General features: G+C 34.2%; 1 protein-coding gene and 2 long non-coding RNA genes across 19 annotated transcripts in view; 2 read left to right on the top strand and 1 right to left on the bottom strand.

Annotated features, from left to right (window-relative positions):
- LOC119865939 overlaps positions 1–7647 on the bottom strand; it is a 39222-nt gene extending 31575 nt beyond the window's left edge. The window contains exons 1-2 of the long non-coding RNA XR_005378618.1: positions 7503–7647; positions 6319–6440 (exon numbers count right to left, since the gene is read on the bottom strand). This is a non-coding gene — a long non-coding RNA (uncharacterized LOC119865939). The remainder of the gene's footprint in view (positions 1–6318; positions 6441–7502) is intronic.
- HMBOX1 (homeobox containing 1) overlaps positions 1–16153 on the top strand; it is a 189361-nt gene that overhangs the window by 83515 nt on the left and 89693 nt on the right. For all 17 annotated transcript variants that reach the window (XM_038573691.1, XM_038573704.1, XM_038573690.1 and 14 more), the window contains 2 exons: positions 871–1347; positions 9208–9293. In XM_038573691.1, the coding sequence (XP_038429619.1) occupies positions 884–1347; positions 9208–9293 (550 nt within the window). In that variant the 5' untranslated portion in view covers positions 871–883. The remainder of the gene's footprint in view (positions 1–870; positions 1348–9207; positions 9294–16153) is intronic.
- LOC111092294 lies at positions 10176–10698 on the top strand. The gene is made up of 2 exons (XR_005378619.1): positions 10176–10325; positions 10521–10698. It is a non-coding gene; the product is annotated as an uncharacterized LOC111092294 (long non-coding RNA).

Here is a 16153-nt window from a genome sequence, read left to right as displayed (position 1 = left end):
ATTACAGAGATGAGATAACTAAACGAAATTGCTAAGTGGTGGGTGAAATTGTACTTAAGTTTTTTTATGCCTTTCTTACTTTTCCATTTAAATATTTTTGCTGGTTGTTAGTATTTGCCTTGGCTTACTTTTCCATGTCATTTGTTTACATTAAATGAAGATACAACTTCCTAGATAATTTTTTCCCCACATTTAGTAAAACAAGATAACACAAACTGTTTTTTCAACAGCATATCGTTAATAGTACTCTAATGTAATGAATTTGAGATAGAAAAACCCTTGTGAGTAATCACGAATAGGCTAGGATTAAAAGTGTATGTATCGGGATCCCTGGGTGGCGCAGCGGTTTGGCGCCTGCCTTTGGCCCAGGGCGCGATCCTGGAGACCTGGGATCGAATCCCACGTCAGGCTCCCGGTGCATGGAGCCTGCTTCTCCCTCTGCCTACGTCTCTGCCTCTCTCTCTTTCTCTCTCTGTGTGTGACTATCATAAATAAATAAAAATTAAAAAAAAAAAGTGTATGTATCTAATCTGCTATTTTGGTATTATTGCCATAACTGAAATTTTGGTTCAAATATTTACCAGATTGAGGAAAATGTAAATTGTACACCATATGAAATTGGGTTTTAGACATTAAACCTAATGTCCATCTGCCAATAAACTCAGTAACTGTGCCAATCTATTTGCCGTGACAAAAATATTTTAGCATGGAGTGATAATAATTTATTATAATTATTATGATAATGTGTTGTTTTCAGTAAGAAATTTATTAGGAATATTTTGCGTTTTCTCCTGAGTATTCTCTATAATGATATGTTCTTTGGTACATGTTATAAATAAAAGATTTATTTTTTATTTTTTTATTTTTTAGTTTGCTGGAAACCATGTCTCACTATACAGATGAACCCAGATTTACCATAGAGCAGATAGATCTGCTTCAGCGCCTTCGGCGTACTGGAATGACTAAACATGAAATTCTCCATGCCTTGGAAACTTTGGACCGTCTTGATCAAGAGCATAGTGACAAGTTTGGAAGAAGGTCCAGCTATGGAGGAAGTTCTTATGGGAATAGTACCAACAATGTTCCAGCATCTTCTTCTACAGCTACAGCTTCCACACAGACCCAACATTCTGGAATGTCCCCATCGCCTAGCAATAGTTATGATACCTCCCCACAGCCTTGCACTACCAATCAAAATGGAAGGGAGAATAGTGAGCGATTATCCACGTCCAATGGAAAGATGTCACCCACTCGCTACCATGCAAACAGCATGGGTCAGAGGTCATACAGTTTTGAAGCCTCAGAAGAGGACCTAGATGTAGATGATAAAGTGGAGGAATTAATGAGGTTAGTTCCTTTGCTTACTCAGAGTCCCCCAAATGTCTGTGTTCTTAGATTGGTTTTTAATATACTGTATTTCAGCTACCCACTTGTAAGAACTAGGATTTCCCCCTGCTCCCCTTGGAGATGAAAGAAGATATTTTCAAATTTTATGATTTTAATTCAAATTTTGTCTTCTTTACCTTAGCCCCTTCTCTTTGCTGCCTGATAATAAGCCTTTTCCATTCTGTTTATCAAAGCAGAAATTAGCCTTCTCTTTATAGTTCTAACTGCTAACATCTGAATTTTCTGAATTGTTAACACATTCTAATCCTTAGAGTTTTCTGAGAGAAAAGATGTTTTATCATGATACAGAACTTGTGCGATTAGTTTTTCACTCTAACATACCACATCAAAATAATTTTGAGCACCTATTATATAAAAACTTGTGTTCTTAGGAGGAAAAATAGACATGCTTCCTACCCCTAAGAAGCTAAGGTTCTAAGTTAATAGATGCCATATATATTATCTATTACAAGGTAAGTTTAAGCCTTTGTTGTTTTAAACACTGAGAAAAGAAGTCCACTTTCAACAGATAAAATTAAGAGAGACTTCACATTGGACCTGGAACACTCTGAGGCCAGTAACCATGTGTTTTCGAATGTTGTGTTTCCTGGATCTAGGACTGTCCTTGGCACATGGTAAGGGTTTAATATGTTAAGTGAATTGATGAATTTGAGCTAAATTTAAAAGGATAGCTTTTGTTTGGAAATATAGGAACTTTATTTAAAGTTAAGGGAATAGTAAAAGGTAGAGAAGGCAAGGCATGTTTATAAAGGCTGCTTGAGCTAGACTATGGTGATAAGAATATTAGGATACAATACAGATTTGGAAAAATTTGAGTTCCACACAAGTAGTTTTATGTTTAATTTGGTTGAAATTAAGGATTTTTTACAGGTCTATAGGAATAGACATGATAAAAGCATTGTTTTCAATAGATTATCAGTACTGTAGTGGGAGGAAATCCTGCAGATAGATTAGTTACAGTAGAGAAGCTGTAGCATGAATTTGTCAGAATAAAGTTAAAACCTATAATGAGTTATAGTTCTTCCTAACGATTTTAGGGCTTGAAAATAGTATAATGGTGACTAAATATTGAATATAGAAGATCGGCTCTATAATACCACAGTGGTAAAATCTTTTAAACAAACTGTCCCAAATTTATTTTTAGGGTAGCACTGCCTTGTATGAAATTGTGAACTGAACAGACTATCTAGATTCTAATATAATTCTTATAATGAATAGTTTCATAGAGCAGCCATAGAACTCTGTTATTTAAACTTTTAAAACTTTAAGAGATCAATTTGATTTTGAACTCATTTGTACTTGTTAAAGCAGCTGGCCACAGTTTAGATGTTCCTTTTGAATTTAACATGTGTATCATTGTCATGATTGAGAGGGAGAACTGTTGCTGCAAACAGACGGTTACTTAACTCATTAAAATATAACAGGGTTAGCTTTTAATTATCCTGAGTAGAGAGGATATTATATCAACAATAAAATTTATATGCTAGCATGTTTTTTTGTTGTTGCTGTCATTAATCAGTTTTAATAAGCTTTTAACATAACAGTTATTCCCAAGTGTGTATTAAACTACCACAAAATTTGGGGAAACTTCGTTATTAACTAAAGGCTCTGAGATTGGCCAGGGTCTAAAACTTGACTGCAAGGATCTAAACACTTAACTATTAGCTCTTACATTGGCATAATATAATTCAACTATGTTCTCAAAATCAACAGTAAACCTCTTTAGCAATCACTAGGATTTGTAGTTAAATCCCACAATTAATACACATTCAAGTTTTATCATTAAAAATATACAGGTTTTTGCATTGTTACCAGCATTTGGTTTACTAACTGCCACTTATTGCATAGTTAGTATACTTTATATTTACCCTGTTCTCAACTACTTTCTTTGAACTGCTACTTTGGTTCTTTAATCATCTAAGGGTCTCACTGAACCTTCTGGCTCTCTGTGGTCCTCTGCCATTGTGTCCTCTCCCACACCTGCACTCCTCCTTTGTGCCCACCTCTTATTTTTCTCAAGTTTGCACATAACAACCTTAGGTCAGAGGAATAAGTTTACTGCATGACTGTTCTCACTTTTAATCACTGTAACCATGCTGTGTATGAGGTGGAGGAGAGAAATTAAGATTCATAAAATTTAAATAACTGGCCCAAGAAAATTTAAATATTAAGTGGCAGAGCTTGAATTCTAACCCGTGTCTTTATTGCCATGTCTCTGATATCTGTTGCCTCTGTAAATAAGTTTTTCATGTCTGCAGATTCGAGTAAGATTTCAAGAACGGTGGTTGATATAACACAAATCAAAGTTGTGAATGCCCTAATGGGCTGTTCCTCCTTCCCTCCACCTCCCACATGATATTTGCCACTTCAAATCAATTACTAACCAGATGAATTTTTATTTGGTAGAATGCTAGAGAAATTTTTTAGTGGATCTTTCTGAGTATACTGTGCCACATGTTGCTCTACTGCCCTCGCTAATCACTCAACACTATGGTGATATTGTAGTAGATTAGATTTGATGGGCTATAAGTGGGGGAGAATGGGTAACTGAATGCCTTCCTGTCTCCTTTTATAGATAATCATATATAATTCACATCTTGCATGCTCACATTTCCCAACCCCCATAGCACTCAATCATATGTTAAATATTTTTCAAATCACGTAACCCACTGAGTTGATAGACTTAACACCTAAAAATTTCAAGGTGCACAAAAGACATTTTTTGTAGAAATTAAGTGTATGTATACCTGATCAACCTGTTAGGAAAGAATCAGAAAGAAACTGCTACTTTTCCCATTTTTTAATTGATTGAAGTGAAAAAAACAAAACAAAACAGATAGTTCTCAACAAATTATTGAATTGAATGTATAACATTTTAGGAAGGACTTTACAGCCAAGAGCTAGAAGACCCATTCCACATATTAATATTTTAAAATGCATCTATTGACATACATATTTATATATTGGTATATATATATATACATCTGTTAATATTATAGTGTAGATTTGTTCCTTCATGTATACATTATAAAATAATAATTGAAATGAGGCTTATGAGGAATTCATAAACAATGCCATATATTAAGGTGTTATTCTTAACTACCCATTACTAAATTTTATGACTGTGTTTATATTTTGTATAAGATCCAAGACTTTATTCCAAGTGATTAACTATATGCCCAACAATAGGTGATTTAGGATATTGATTTTCTAAATTCAGTTACTATGTTGTATATACAGATAGAGTAGCTTTCCTTTTAAAGTTATCTTAAAATTTTTTATATTATCTCCTTTATCTCCCTGAGTAGAAATGAAGGGAAACGGGTTTTTATTCAAAAGTTAAAGAATTTGTATGTAACTATATTTTCCCACCTGTGAAATAGTCTTGTCTTTGTAGGTATTGCTCAATCTCTGGAAGACTTTGAAATAGATGGCTCTTTAAGGAGTCCTAAAGAATGTTTAGCATACATACCAATTGAGAGAATATGGAAGATCTTAAAGCACACAACTTTTAAACATGTAGTCTTTAATCGTCTTTGTTCCAGAAATGGAAGGATTGCCATTTTGAGCTAGCATAAATAATTTTTTCCAATCTGACTTGGGAAGCTTAAACATATTTGAGATGAAGAACTTAGAGCTATTTTATAAATTATCTAGATCAGGTTTGCCATTTTACAACCTTTTATCTTCAACTATAAATTTGTTCATTCATTGAACAAATTAAACTCTATTATATGCAAACTCCATGATGAATAAGACACAGTCTTTGTGCTAAAAGACTTCACAGGCTAGTAGGAGCAATAAGACCAGATCAGGAACAACTATAATACAGAACAGCATGAAACATAGTAGCATGTGAGTAATATAATTGAAATGATAACGTTAGCTGTTGGAAGAAAGATCTTTTTTAGCTATGAGGATCAGGGAGAACTTCTCTGAATAGATGACAGTTAAATTGTGTCTTAAGAGTGATTCTACAAAGAGGCATTACTGATTAATTCATTTGGATATTAAGAAAGGTCTATAGGTAACAATGGAAAGTTTAGCAAGTTATAAAAATAATGGCAGTGGAGGGTGGAAAGGAGAGTTTTATCCTCGTGTGGAAAGCACCTCAGTAGATGAATTCTGGATGGCTGTGATTTGGAAAAGGTGGTAGGAAGAGATGACGTGGATTTTAAGTGGTTTAATGCAAATAGAATGGTAGCTTATCTTGGAATTAAGCTATGGAATCCAAGAAAGATCAACTTGTGTTTCACTTCAATTTCATAAAACTTAAGGAGTACAGATCATGAGGATACGAGATTTTTATAAGAAGTGAATTGTGAGGAGTCCTGGGTGATTAAAATAAAAACTTGAAAAAAATTAGTTCTCAAAAAAAAAAAGAAGAAAAGGGATTAAAGAGGGTGAAAAATTTCAAATGAAGGGAGAAAGAAAGCAGTGGGAGGGTATAAGAAAATTAGATTTGGAAGGAAACAAAGGAGTTTTCACACTTAAGAAACCAGTCATTTCAGAGTTACTATGTGGACAGTAGGAGAGGCAAGTTGTTAAGGAAGACAGAATGAGGGGGAATATTTGAAAGTTTAAAGAACAAGTTAGCCCTGCAGAATGGAGGTCTCTGAAATATACAAGAGAATTGGACATAGTGAAGGTTGAATACTGTTACTATTTTGAAAATATAGGTTCCTCCCACTATTGAAAGCTTGAGTTACACCACTTCACTTTAGGAAAGACCTCCATTAGTCCCTGTTTTCACTAACTGAAGAAAATGTGAAGGGTATTTTTTACTTCTACAAAAAATGCTGTTAGTACACTAATGCGGGTCTTTTATAAAAGCAGAGTGGAATAATGTGAACTTTCAGAAAGCATAGGATACCTGTAACTAGTGAAAATACTAAGTGACACATCACTCACTGTGTCTAAATTGACATCACCGAAATCTTTCCATGGTGCCTTGAAGTACCTCATGCAGATATTTACATTAGTCATAGGTAGTTACAGCAGATCGCTCATGTCTTCTTTACCTGGGAATCTTTCTGGGGTTTATAAAATAATAGTCATTGTTTATTGAATGGTTTTACAGTTTCAAAAGTTTTTACATTGAGGAATTTTTAATTTTATATATTATACACATATATACACATGTACACACATTTAATACTACATTTCATTTAAAATTAATTTCAGTGTGTGGAGAAAAATTTTAAGACCCTTGTGATTGGGATATTAATGTTTTCATTTTACTATATGATGAAACCAGGGTCTAGCTGTATTAATGACTTGCCCTAGAGTTACCTTACTTTTTAAGTCTTACGTTTTTCTTCTATTTGAAAACGCTTCTCTCTATTGACTAAAGAGGTTTTGTTATTATTATTTTTTTAACTCATTGTGGGTACTTAAAACTTGCCAAGTATCTAAAAATATAGTCTGTGAGAGGGTAAGTGAATTGCTGCTGTTTTGCAGACTTTTTCAAGTTCCTTCTGTCTTGCTGCAGTCCTTGATAAATACCATACTGCAAGGCTGTGAGTAATTCACAAACTGGATATTTCCTATTGGAATAATTGAGTGTTATCTCCTCTTTATGATTTAGTGTCTACTCTAGGTGAATTTGACTTAAAATAAATTGATTTAAATTCCAATTTAAATCAGTAGCCAAGAAAATACTATTTAATCATTTTTCCCATAAAAGCACATTTTTTTATTTAACCTTAATAAATATTCTCTTAAACTCAATTTTTCACTTTCCTAGAAGGATATTCCATATATTGCAATGCAGGGCTTTATTTAAAATTTTCCAGATTAATCTTGAGGTTGTATCAGAAACCAAATGATTTGGTTATTTTAGTTACATAAGGCAAATGAAATTCATACTACTGAAGTTATCTCTTGCTCAACTGGTTTTTGGTGAATTTTTGAGAGCCTTTTGGCTTATGCTACCTGTATTTTACTGTGCAGTTTGTTTTATTTGACTTTAAAGTGTATGATTTGTGCCTCTTTCTTTCAAATATACAGTTTTTAAATAAAATAAGAATGCATATTTTTTAAAGAAATACTTCAAATATAAACAAGTGAAAGTTTTGGAAAGAATCTAGCCATACCTAGTTCAGAATCTAGATGAGTATGAGAAATTTTAAATATTGAATTAGGCAGATATGACTATTTTCTTTCTTTAGAAATCTTTTTGATTAGGTAGAATTTCCAACCAGTAGATCAGGAATATACTGTAGAACTTCAGATTGAATGTTGTCCCTACTATTGCTTCTCTGCACTTTTCCAGAATTCCTGAAAGGGAACATGGAATCCGCCAACAGAATGGTAGATTCTCTCCTCACCAAGGGGCTAAAATACCTGCTCTTAAGTTAAATCACAGCTAATTCTTTTTGGATGGGATCTTATCTTTCGTTGCTCCAAATAATCTTTAGGGAGACTTGAGCTCCCATAAGAAGTTTGTGGTTCATTTACAAAATGATTTGTAAAGATTTAATGACCCCATTGTCTCAGATCAAGGGTCAGCAAACTTTTCCTGGGGAAGACTGGATGGTAAGCATTTTACACTTTGTGGCCAAATTGAGGATATAATACACATACTTACATCTAAGAGAAAACAAAAAGATCATGCATTTTTATTGATAAAATTTAATATAGAATAATAATAGTTGAATATGGTTTTTAAAATATAGGCCAACCAATGAGAAGAATGGAATTTTTGTGGGGAGGATATGATACTTTGCTTAATTCATGTTCAATGTTAGTGCTTACTGTCATCAAGTAATGATTACAAGTGTTCATCTTTGAAAACCATTCTTAGTTAATAGATTGTATAAAAACAGATGGGAGACTGAATTTAGCCATATTTGCTGACTCTATATGAGATTATAAATTACCACTCTCCTGTGTTACTTTCGAACTTGATGAAAAATCAGTGCTTTACTTATCTAATCCTTTTGAACATAAAGCATTCAAAGAGAAATTGGTTTGTTTTAAGGGTTCAAGTATAAGTTTTACTTAAGTATTTGTTCTGGTGGAGAAATAGAAGTCTTGACTTTCATTGTTATTCTAGTGAATGTCTAGTCTTTTGAGAATTTGTTGTCTTAGTGGAGGAAAAAATGAGTCTATAATATGTAATCTCAAGGATACAATATAATATATTCTATATATTATATATAATAGGAAATAAATAAGTGCCTTTTTTATATTAAAGTTCTATATTCACCTCATCCAACTTAAATTTTTTTTTTTTGGTTTATGTAGAAAAAAGGCAAATTAAATTTGTTAAAATGGCTAATACTTTAGCAGTTGTAAGAATGATGATTTCTGTTCCTTTAACAAAAGTTTTAAAATGACTAAACATTATTTATGCAGTTATGTAGTTAACATGTAAGACCACAATCTGCTCACAACTGATCTTTGTTGTTGTTGTTGCTTTTTATTTTTCTAGGATTTCTGTCTGTGTAAGGTATATTCATTCCTCAGTAATGAAACTTAGTATATACCATATGGCAGCCTTGTTCCTAATGTGAATTATACACAGCATGTGATTAACCATCCTCTGGTATGAGACTTATATCTACTGTGGCATTCACTAAAGCGTCTGTCTGATGGTGTGATGTTTTAGGACTTGAATATTTGGTGTTTCTTGGTTTGTTTTAATTTCATATTTTCACACAAGCTTGGTCTGTTTACCTTTATTTTTGTGTCTTTTCTTTCTATGTTCTCCTCACCTCTCTACTTCACCTTTCTTAGCAAAGATGAGGATTTCTACCTTCAACATACATTGTTGGTCTTGTCTTCTGTTTTTGTTAGGAGGGACAGCAGTGTGATAAAAGAGGAAATCAAAGCCTTTCTTGCCAATCGGAGGATTTCCCAAGCAGTTGTTGCACAGGTAACAGGTAAGAGCTGAAGAGCCCTTTATTCTGGAATCATGTCTAGTCTCTGCCTTTTGGTGCAGATGTTGGAATATTGCTTGCATTTCTGCATTGCAGTACAGACCTGTCAATTTAGGCATAATAATGTATGCCTGTGATTTAAAACCCATTGTCTCTGATATCATGGAACTTCTCCAGTATTTTTTTTTTACTTGTGCTAGTAAGTTTTAGAGCATTTTTGATAAGCACAAAATCCCCCATTTTATGGCTAAAAAAAGGGTTCTCTGGTTTTCTTATAATTGTGACAGAGCTCATGACACATGCACATCCAACTGCTATCTACAGTTCATATTTTTAAAAGGTTTACAGTCCTCCTAATTCCTGATTTTACCAATTAAAAAAAATGATTCATGAGAGTAAAGGAAGTTTTTTTAACCACCTTTCTGTATGTGAAAGCTTTCCTCAAACCATTACGGAGAAGATAAGAGTTATCATTGTCTTCTCTTTGTTCTTTATATCCCATCCCATTACCCACCCCACTGCAGCCCCATCTCAAGTATGTGGTGTATATGTGTCATTCTCTATTCAGATTGCGTTTTTTATGGAATTCTTAAATTTAGGGGTAGCCTGTCTTCTTTGTTGGTATGTAGTCTTCCTTTCTTGGATATTAGTGGTTTATAAAGACCTTTAAAATCAACTATGCCTTAGTCATGAGAAACTCTTGTAACTACGTTTTGTAGTTGATACATTGTTTTATGTTGTACATTAGTAGATAATGAAAATTAATTTTTTCCTCCTTCCACCCTTTTAAAACTTGCCAGTAACAGCTATGTGACTTTGGGCTTTTTAGCCTCTATGCCTCAGTTTCTTACCTTTATGATGAAATAGTTGGATCTGATCACATAATACCTTCCCATTTTAAGGTATCATTTCTGTTCTCTAGACATCAATATATATTGAAGCTAATTTACCTAAAAGGTTGTTACTAACCATCAGTATTGTTAAAAATGAAACTTGAGATTTCAGAAGTCTTAAATTTCATCCCAAAAATCTAAGGTCAGCCAGTCTTAATTTGTGTATAATATATAATACTAGTAATATATTTTTATAAATGATGCCTTTGTTCATGGTAAAAGATTTTAAATAAAGGCATATCTTTCCATGTAGAAATCTTAGAGGGATGATGTATGAATTTAATTTTTGTAATTTTCAGTATATTATTTAAAATAAACTTGTACCTTTATCTTCCAGGATTAAGGAATATGCTAAGGGCAAGTTAAGTGGGCTTTACCAAAACCCAGTGATGTGCACAATGAAAAGATTGAGTGTTGTCTTTTAGGCTTTTACTTCGCCTCCAAGATCAGAAGCAATAGTATCTTCTAGTCTGCCAGCCAACAAAAAAGAATAAAATTATAGTGTTATAAAACAGCATTATAGAGTTCATGTTTTCTTTCAGGTCGAAATATTTCTGAGGATCTTGAGTACCCTGAATCTTGGATCATCTTGGACTTTTAAAATAGTAGCTTTTGAAACCTATCTGAAATTGATGCAAATTATAATAAAATACCTTTAAATAGAATTTCTTAGGAATATCTAAAAGGACTACCTATAGTATAATGGATTAAACATAGTAGCATTGTGTTTTTGGAAAGGGAAATTGAAAGATGCTTTAGCATCTTGCTACTCAAAGTGTAGTCCATGAAACAGCATTATTTGGAGCTTGTTAGAAATGTAAAAATACAGAGTACTACCCTACATGTACTGAGCCAGAATTTGAATTTTAATCAGATCCCCAGGTAATTTGGGTTGGAGAAGTACTATTCTAGGAGATTGGTAAGCTTTCCTGACATTTTCAATGGATTGGCATAGTTTTAACATTGTCGTACTCCATAAAAGTCATCATGATGCTATCTCCTGTTTTTGAAAATATTTTTACATATTTATTATCTGTTTATGACACGGACCTTTCTTTTACTGCTATAATCATAGGATTTGGTACTGTTAAAAACTTCTTCCCCATATCACCCTCGGTCCAACTTATCCTTCCTCCTCTTCATTCCTACTCGAAAAGCTTGGGTGCATTTTCCCTTCATCAGATATCTTTGATGGTTCTTCATTGTCTGAAAAATGAAACTCTTTATAGTCTGATTCCAGCCTCCTTTTTATTGTCATCTTTATCTTCTATTCAGGATTCTCTAGCTAAACTAGGTACTTGTGTTTTCAGAATTCTCCCCACTTGGATGCTTACAGATCATTTGTGCCTAGGATGCCTTTCCCCTTCTTACCTCAGCCTTATAAAGTCCTGTTTATCAAGATTACTTGTTGTTATCCTCATTTTGACTTGTTTGATCACTTTAGCTCTTGTAGACCTCTTTTTTTTCCCCCCCCTGAAATTGATTACCTAAGTTCACCACCCTTAGGTACTAAGCCTCATTTCTATTATGCATTTTGGAGTAATGTTCTTTAAAAACAGCAGTCTTTCTTGTACATCCCATCTTGTGCAATAGTCTAGCATTGTACATGCTCTCTGAAGATTTCATGTTTACCTAGCTGCCTAGTGCTGTCTTCTAGAGTAAAGGGAGTTTTAGTGAAGCTAACACAAGCTATACATATGGAGATTTGCCCAATATGACTTTGTCCAGTGACATTCCCTCTCTGGAAATAGTTATTTATTTGCTTAACAAATGCTGCATGAGTTTCTGCCCTTAAGAAATAACATTTTTCTTTTATCTGCTTTAATTCAATTATTTACATAAGGCAGGGACATGAGGATGATTTATAACCATGTTGCTTCATTGTCCCATTGATCAATTTAATGAATTCATGTATTTCCCGTGGATTATTGTGTTACATTTTCACCCAGCTTGTCCAGCCATCAGGCTAGACTCAGGGACAGGGCTTTTCATTTTAGAAAAGAGATCCAACTATATAATAGTGAGTTGGTGAGAACTGGTATAAAGCCTGGCCCTCATAATTGGCATACCTGGGATAGTTAGCCTATTTAAGGAAGGCTTCTACTCATCTAGGACTCACTCACTATGGTTATCTGATCTCCATATATAGGCACTTTTTTGCCTTTAAACAAATTAGCCAAGTGTATCTTAGAAGAATACCTCCTACCTGATGAAATCTATCCCAAAATAAAGTTTAAGATGTGGCACTCCAGAATCTCTGTCCTATTATGGAGTCTTTTAAAAGCTAACTTCAGCTCTAATATGTGAATTAATGAAATCAACCTTGAGATAAAAATGAGAACAGGCATAACAAAAGGAAATGCTAAATAAAAAAAAAAGTGTAGTGAGGTGCAAAATTATAACACATGTGCTTGTTCCAGAAACAAATACAGAGGCTTCTTTTTATAGATTTGGAGGATTTCTATAATAAGATAAACAAGAAGTTCATGGGTGTGGTCTGTATAAATAATATCCTACTGATAGGAAAAATGACAGAATAAACAGGATATAATAACAGTGCCTGCTGAATTTCCCAGCATGTTATTTGTAGCTTCTTTCACAGAGTCACAGCTGCTCCCACCAAGGGTGGATTTTTACCTCTGTTAGAGGTCGGGCAGGATTCTAAATTCTGACTGACAGTGGTGGGATGGGGAGTATAGCCCTTGCTTTAGAAATAACCCACACATGGGACATCTGGGTGGCTCAGCAGTTGAGCATCTGCCTTTGGCTCAGGGCATGATCCCAGAGTTCCGGGATCAAGTCCCACATCCGGCTCTTTGCATGGAGCCTGCTTCTCCCTCCGCCTGTATCTCTGCATCTCTGTCATGAATGAATAAATAAAATCTTAAAAAAAAAAAAGAAAGACCCACACATGGGTTTTATATTCACTTTCAAAGAAATGTAAAAAAAAAAAAAAAAAAAAAGTAAAACATTTTCTTTGGCTTTTAGAATTACTAAAACATGATTTTCTTTTTAAATGACCTCTGGGAAAAATCAAGCAGGCAAAATAAATGAGTAAGTGGGCAGAGCTTGAGTGAGTGTTTATCAGCCAAAGAAACACACTAATTGGATTTATATCCTCTTAAAATGGAAGAAGAAAAAATTTTATATCTCTGAACTTTAAGAAATCTAACACAATTTTGTTTTCTTGAATGATAGTAGTATAATGAAAAAGCAGCCATGAAACTTTAGAATACCAAAGTTCTAGTCCTTCTGTCTGTAGCCTTGGGGTCCTGGAGAGAATCATGTAGCTTTTCTGAGCCTCATTTTCCTTATTTATAAGATGAGGGGCTTTGACCAAATATTTCCAAGAATCTTCTTGAGTTACCAAATTCTATTCATTTTGTTTGTTTGTTTGTTTGTTTTTTTAAAGATGCATTTATTTGTTTGAGGGCAGCCCAGGTGGCTCAGCAATTTAGCACCACCTTCAGCCCACGGTGTGATCCTGGAGACCGGGGATCGAGTCCCACGTCAGGCTCCCTGCATGGAGCCTGCTTCTCCCTCTGCCTATGTCTGTTCCTCTCTCTCTCTCTCTCTCTCATGAATAAATAAATGAAAATCTTAAAAAAAAAAAAGATGCATTTATTTGTTTGAAAGAGAGAGCACATGAACAGGGAGAGAATATCCAAGCAGATTCCCATAGAATGCGGAACCCAGGGCAGTACTGAATCTCATGACCCATGAGATCAGGACCTGAGCCAAAATCGAGAGTGGGAGGCTCAACCAACTGAGCCACCCAGGCGCCCCAAATTCTATTCTTTTTTTAAACAAAGTTCATTTAACCAATGTGCATCTTACTGTTTCGTTCCCAAAATGTAAGAGTAAGTGTAAAGAGAAGTTCTGAACCAGTTTTAGAAATGTTACAACTGTACTTAGATCACTTCCCTTTTTTAAATTTATCTTTAAAATGAAGTTTGAAAACGCTGCATATTCAATTTAATTATAATAATTTCCCTACAAAATAAGGTATGTATTGATCCTCTTCCTAAGCGGAGAACTTCAGGCCAGATTTTAAAAACCAACTAAAGTGTCAGTATACCTTTTTTAAAAATAGGCTTCATTTTTTTTAGGCAGTTTTAAGTTCACAGCAAAAGTGAGTGGAAAGTATACAGTTCCTGTTTACTCCCTACCTTCTACACATGCACAGCCTCCCTACCAGCAGCATCTGGCACCAGAGTGCTACATTTGTTATCATGTGTAAACCTACATTGACATCATTATTGTCACCAAAAAGTGCATGGTTTACATTACGTGTAAATAATTTTGTACATTCTGTGGGGTTTTAAAAAATGTATAATAACAAGCATCCACCATTATAGTATCATAATATGACGCTACAGTTTCACTTTCTAAAAATCCTCTGTGTTCCGCCTATTCATATTTTCCTTCCCCCTGCTAACCCTTGGCAACCACTGTCTTTTTACTGTCTCCATAGTTTTGCCTTTTCAAGAATGTTATCCTAGAATATATAGTTTTTTTTTTTTAATTTTTATTTATTTATGATAGTCACACAGAGAGAGAGAGAGAGAGGCAGAGACATAGGCAGAAGGAGAAGCAGGCTCCATGCACCGGGAGCCCGACGTGGGATTCGATCCCGGGTCTCCAGGATCGCGCCCTGGGCCAAAGGCAGGCGCCAAACCGCTGCGCCACCCAGGGATCCCAAGAATATATAGTTTTTTACATTGGCATCTTCCTCTTAGTAATATGGTTTTAAGATTCTTAAATGTCTTTTCATGACTTGATAGCTCATTTCTTTTTGTTGCCAAATAATATTCTGTTATATGGACATAACATAGTCTATTCTCTCATTCACTGCTGAAGGACATCTTGGTTGCCTCCCAAATATTGGCAGTTACGAATAAAGTTACGATAATTTTGGTAGCACATATATCACAGACTGTAGAATTGTCATGTTGTCATACAACCAAATATAATTAGTTATTAGGCTCACTTAACAAGATTTTATCAATTCTTACATAATGAATTTTGCTAGTTTTAGGCAGATCTCCAATTTGAAAGCAATTAATCTGTCTACAAAAGGTAAATTTCTATGTTTGAGATTTAAATTCTGTCTCCTGGTTGAAAAAATTTGGAGTTTTTGTTTGTTAGGAGAAAACTTCTTTTCAGATCTTTGAATGGACTTCAGTTATCAATAATACAAATATTTTTGCAGAGTGCGTTTAGGATTTTCTCTTGTTTTGCTGCCTCTAGAGAATAAGAATAGGTGTTTCCTATAGTTCAAAAATTCTTGCTTTTTTATCTTATTTTCTTCTATCTCCTGCAGTTTGCCAGCAAACTATTTTCTTGTAAACACAGCACATAACGTTATTTCTTTTCTTTTCCCAGAGAAAACTATCCAGCCTCTATGTCTGAATACCCGTACCTTTTCTCACTTTGGTGATAGCTAAGTGAAAAATTGGAGTGAAAATAATTTCAGAGGATACTTCCATTGTTAGAAAATCAGTTTGCTATAATTTTTGAAACTCATTGTCCTTCCAGGGTTTTCATCATCACAAATACAGTGTATAGGATTTTTAGTGTCAAAGTTATGAAGATTGGTTTGGAAATAAGAACAAGACTTTTCCTCCACCTGTATTTAAAGTTGAAACTATATTTAAAAAATTTTTATTCCACCATAAGCTTTGATAAAAGTGACTTTACAAAGGTTACATGCAAATGTGGTTTTTTCCCATTAGTAATTTTCATTTTTGCTTCTCCCTAATTCTTGTTTCTTAAGATTATGAAGAAAAGTCTTTTTTTTTTTTTTTTTTTTTTTTTTTTTTAAGATTTTACTCATTCATCCATTAGACACACAGAGAGAGGTAGAGACACAAGGCAGAGGGAGAAGCAGACTCCATGCAGGGAGCCCGACAGGGGACTCGATCCCAGGACCCCGGATCGTGCCCTCAACTGAAGGTAGACGCTCAACCA

This window comes from Canis lupus, chromosome 25 (genome assembly GCF_011100685.1).
Source record: "Canis lupus familiaris isolate Mischka breed German Shepherd chromosome 25, alternate assembly UU_Cfam_GSD_1.0, whole genome shotgun sequence".
NCBI lineage: Eukaryota > Metazoa > Chordata > Mammalia > Carnivora > Canidae > Canis > Canis lupus.
Note: the sequence above shows the minus strand (reverse complement) of the source record. Positions and strands in the feature narration are given on the sequence as shown.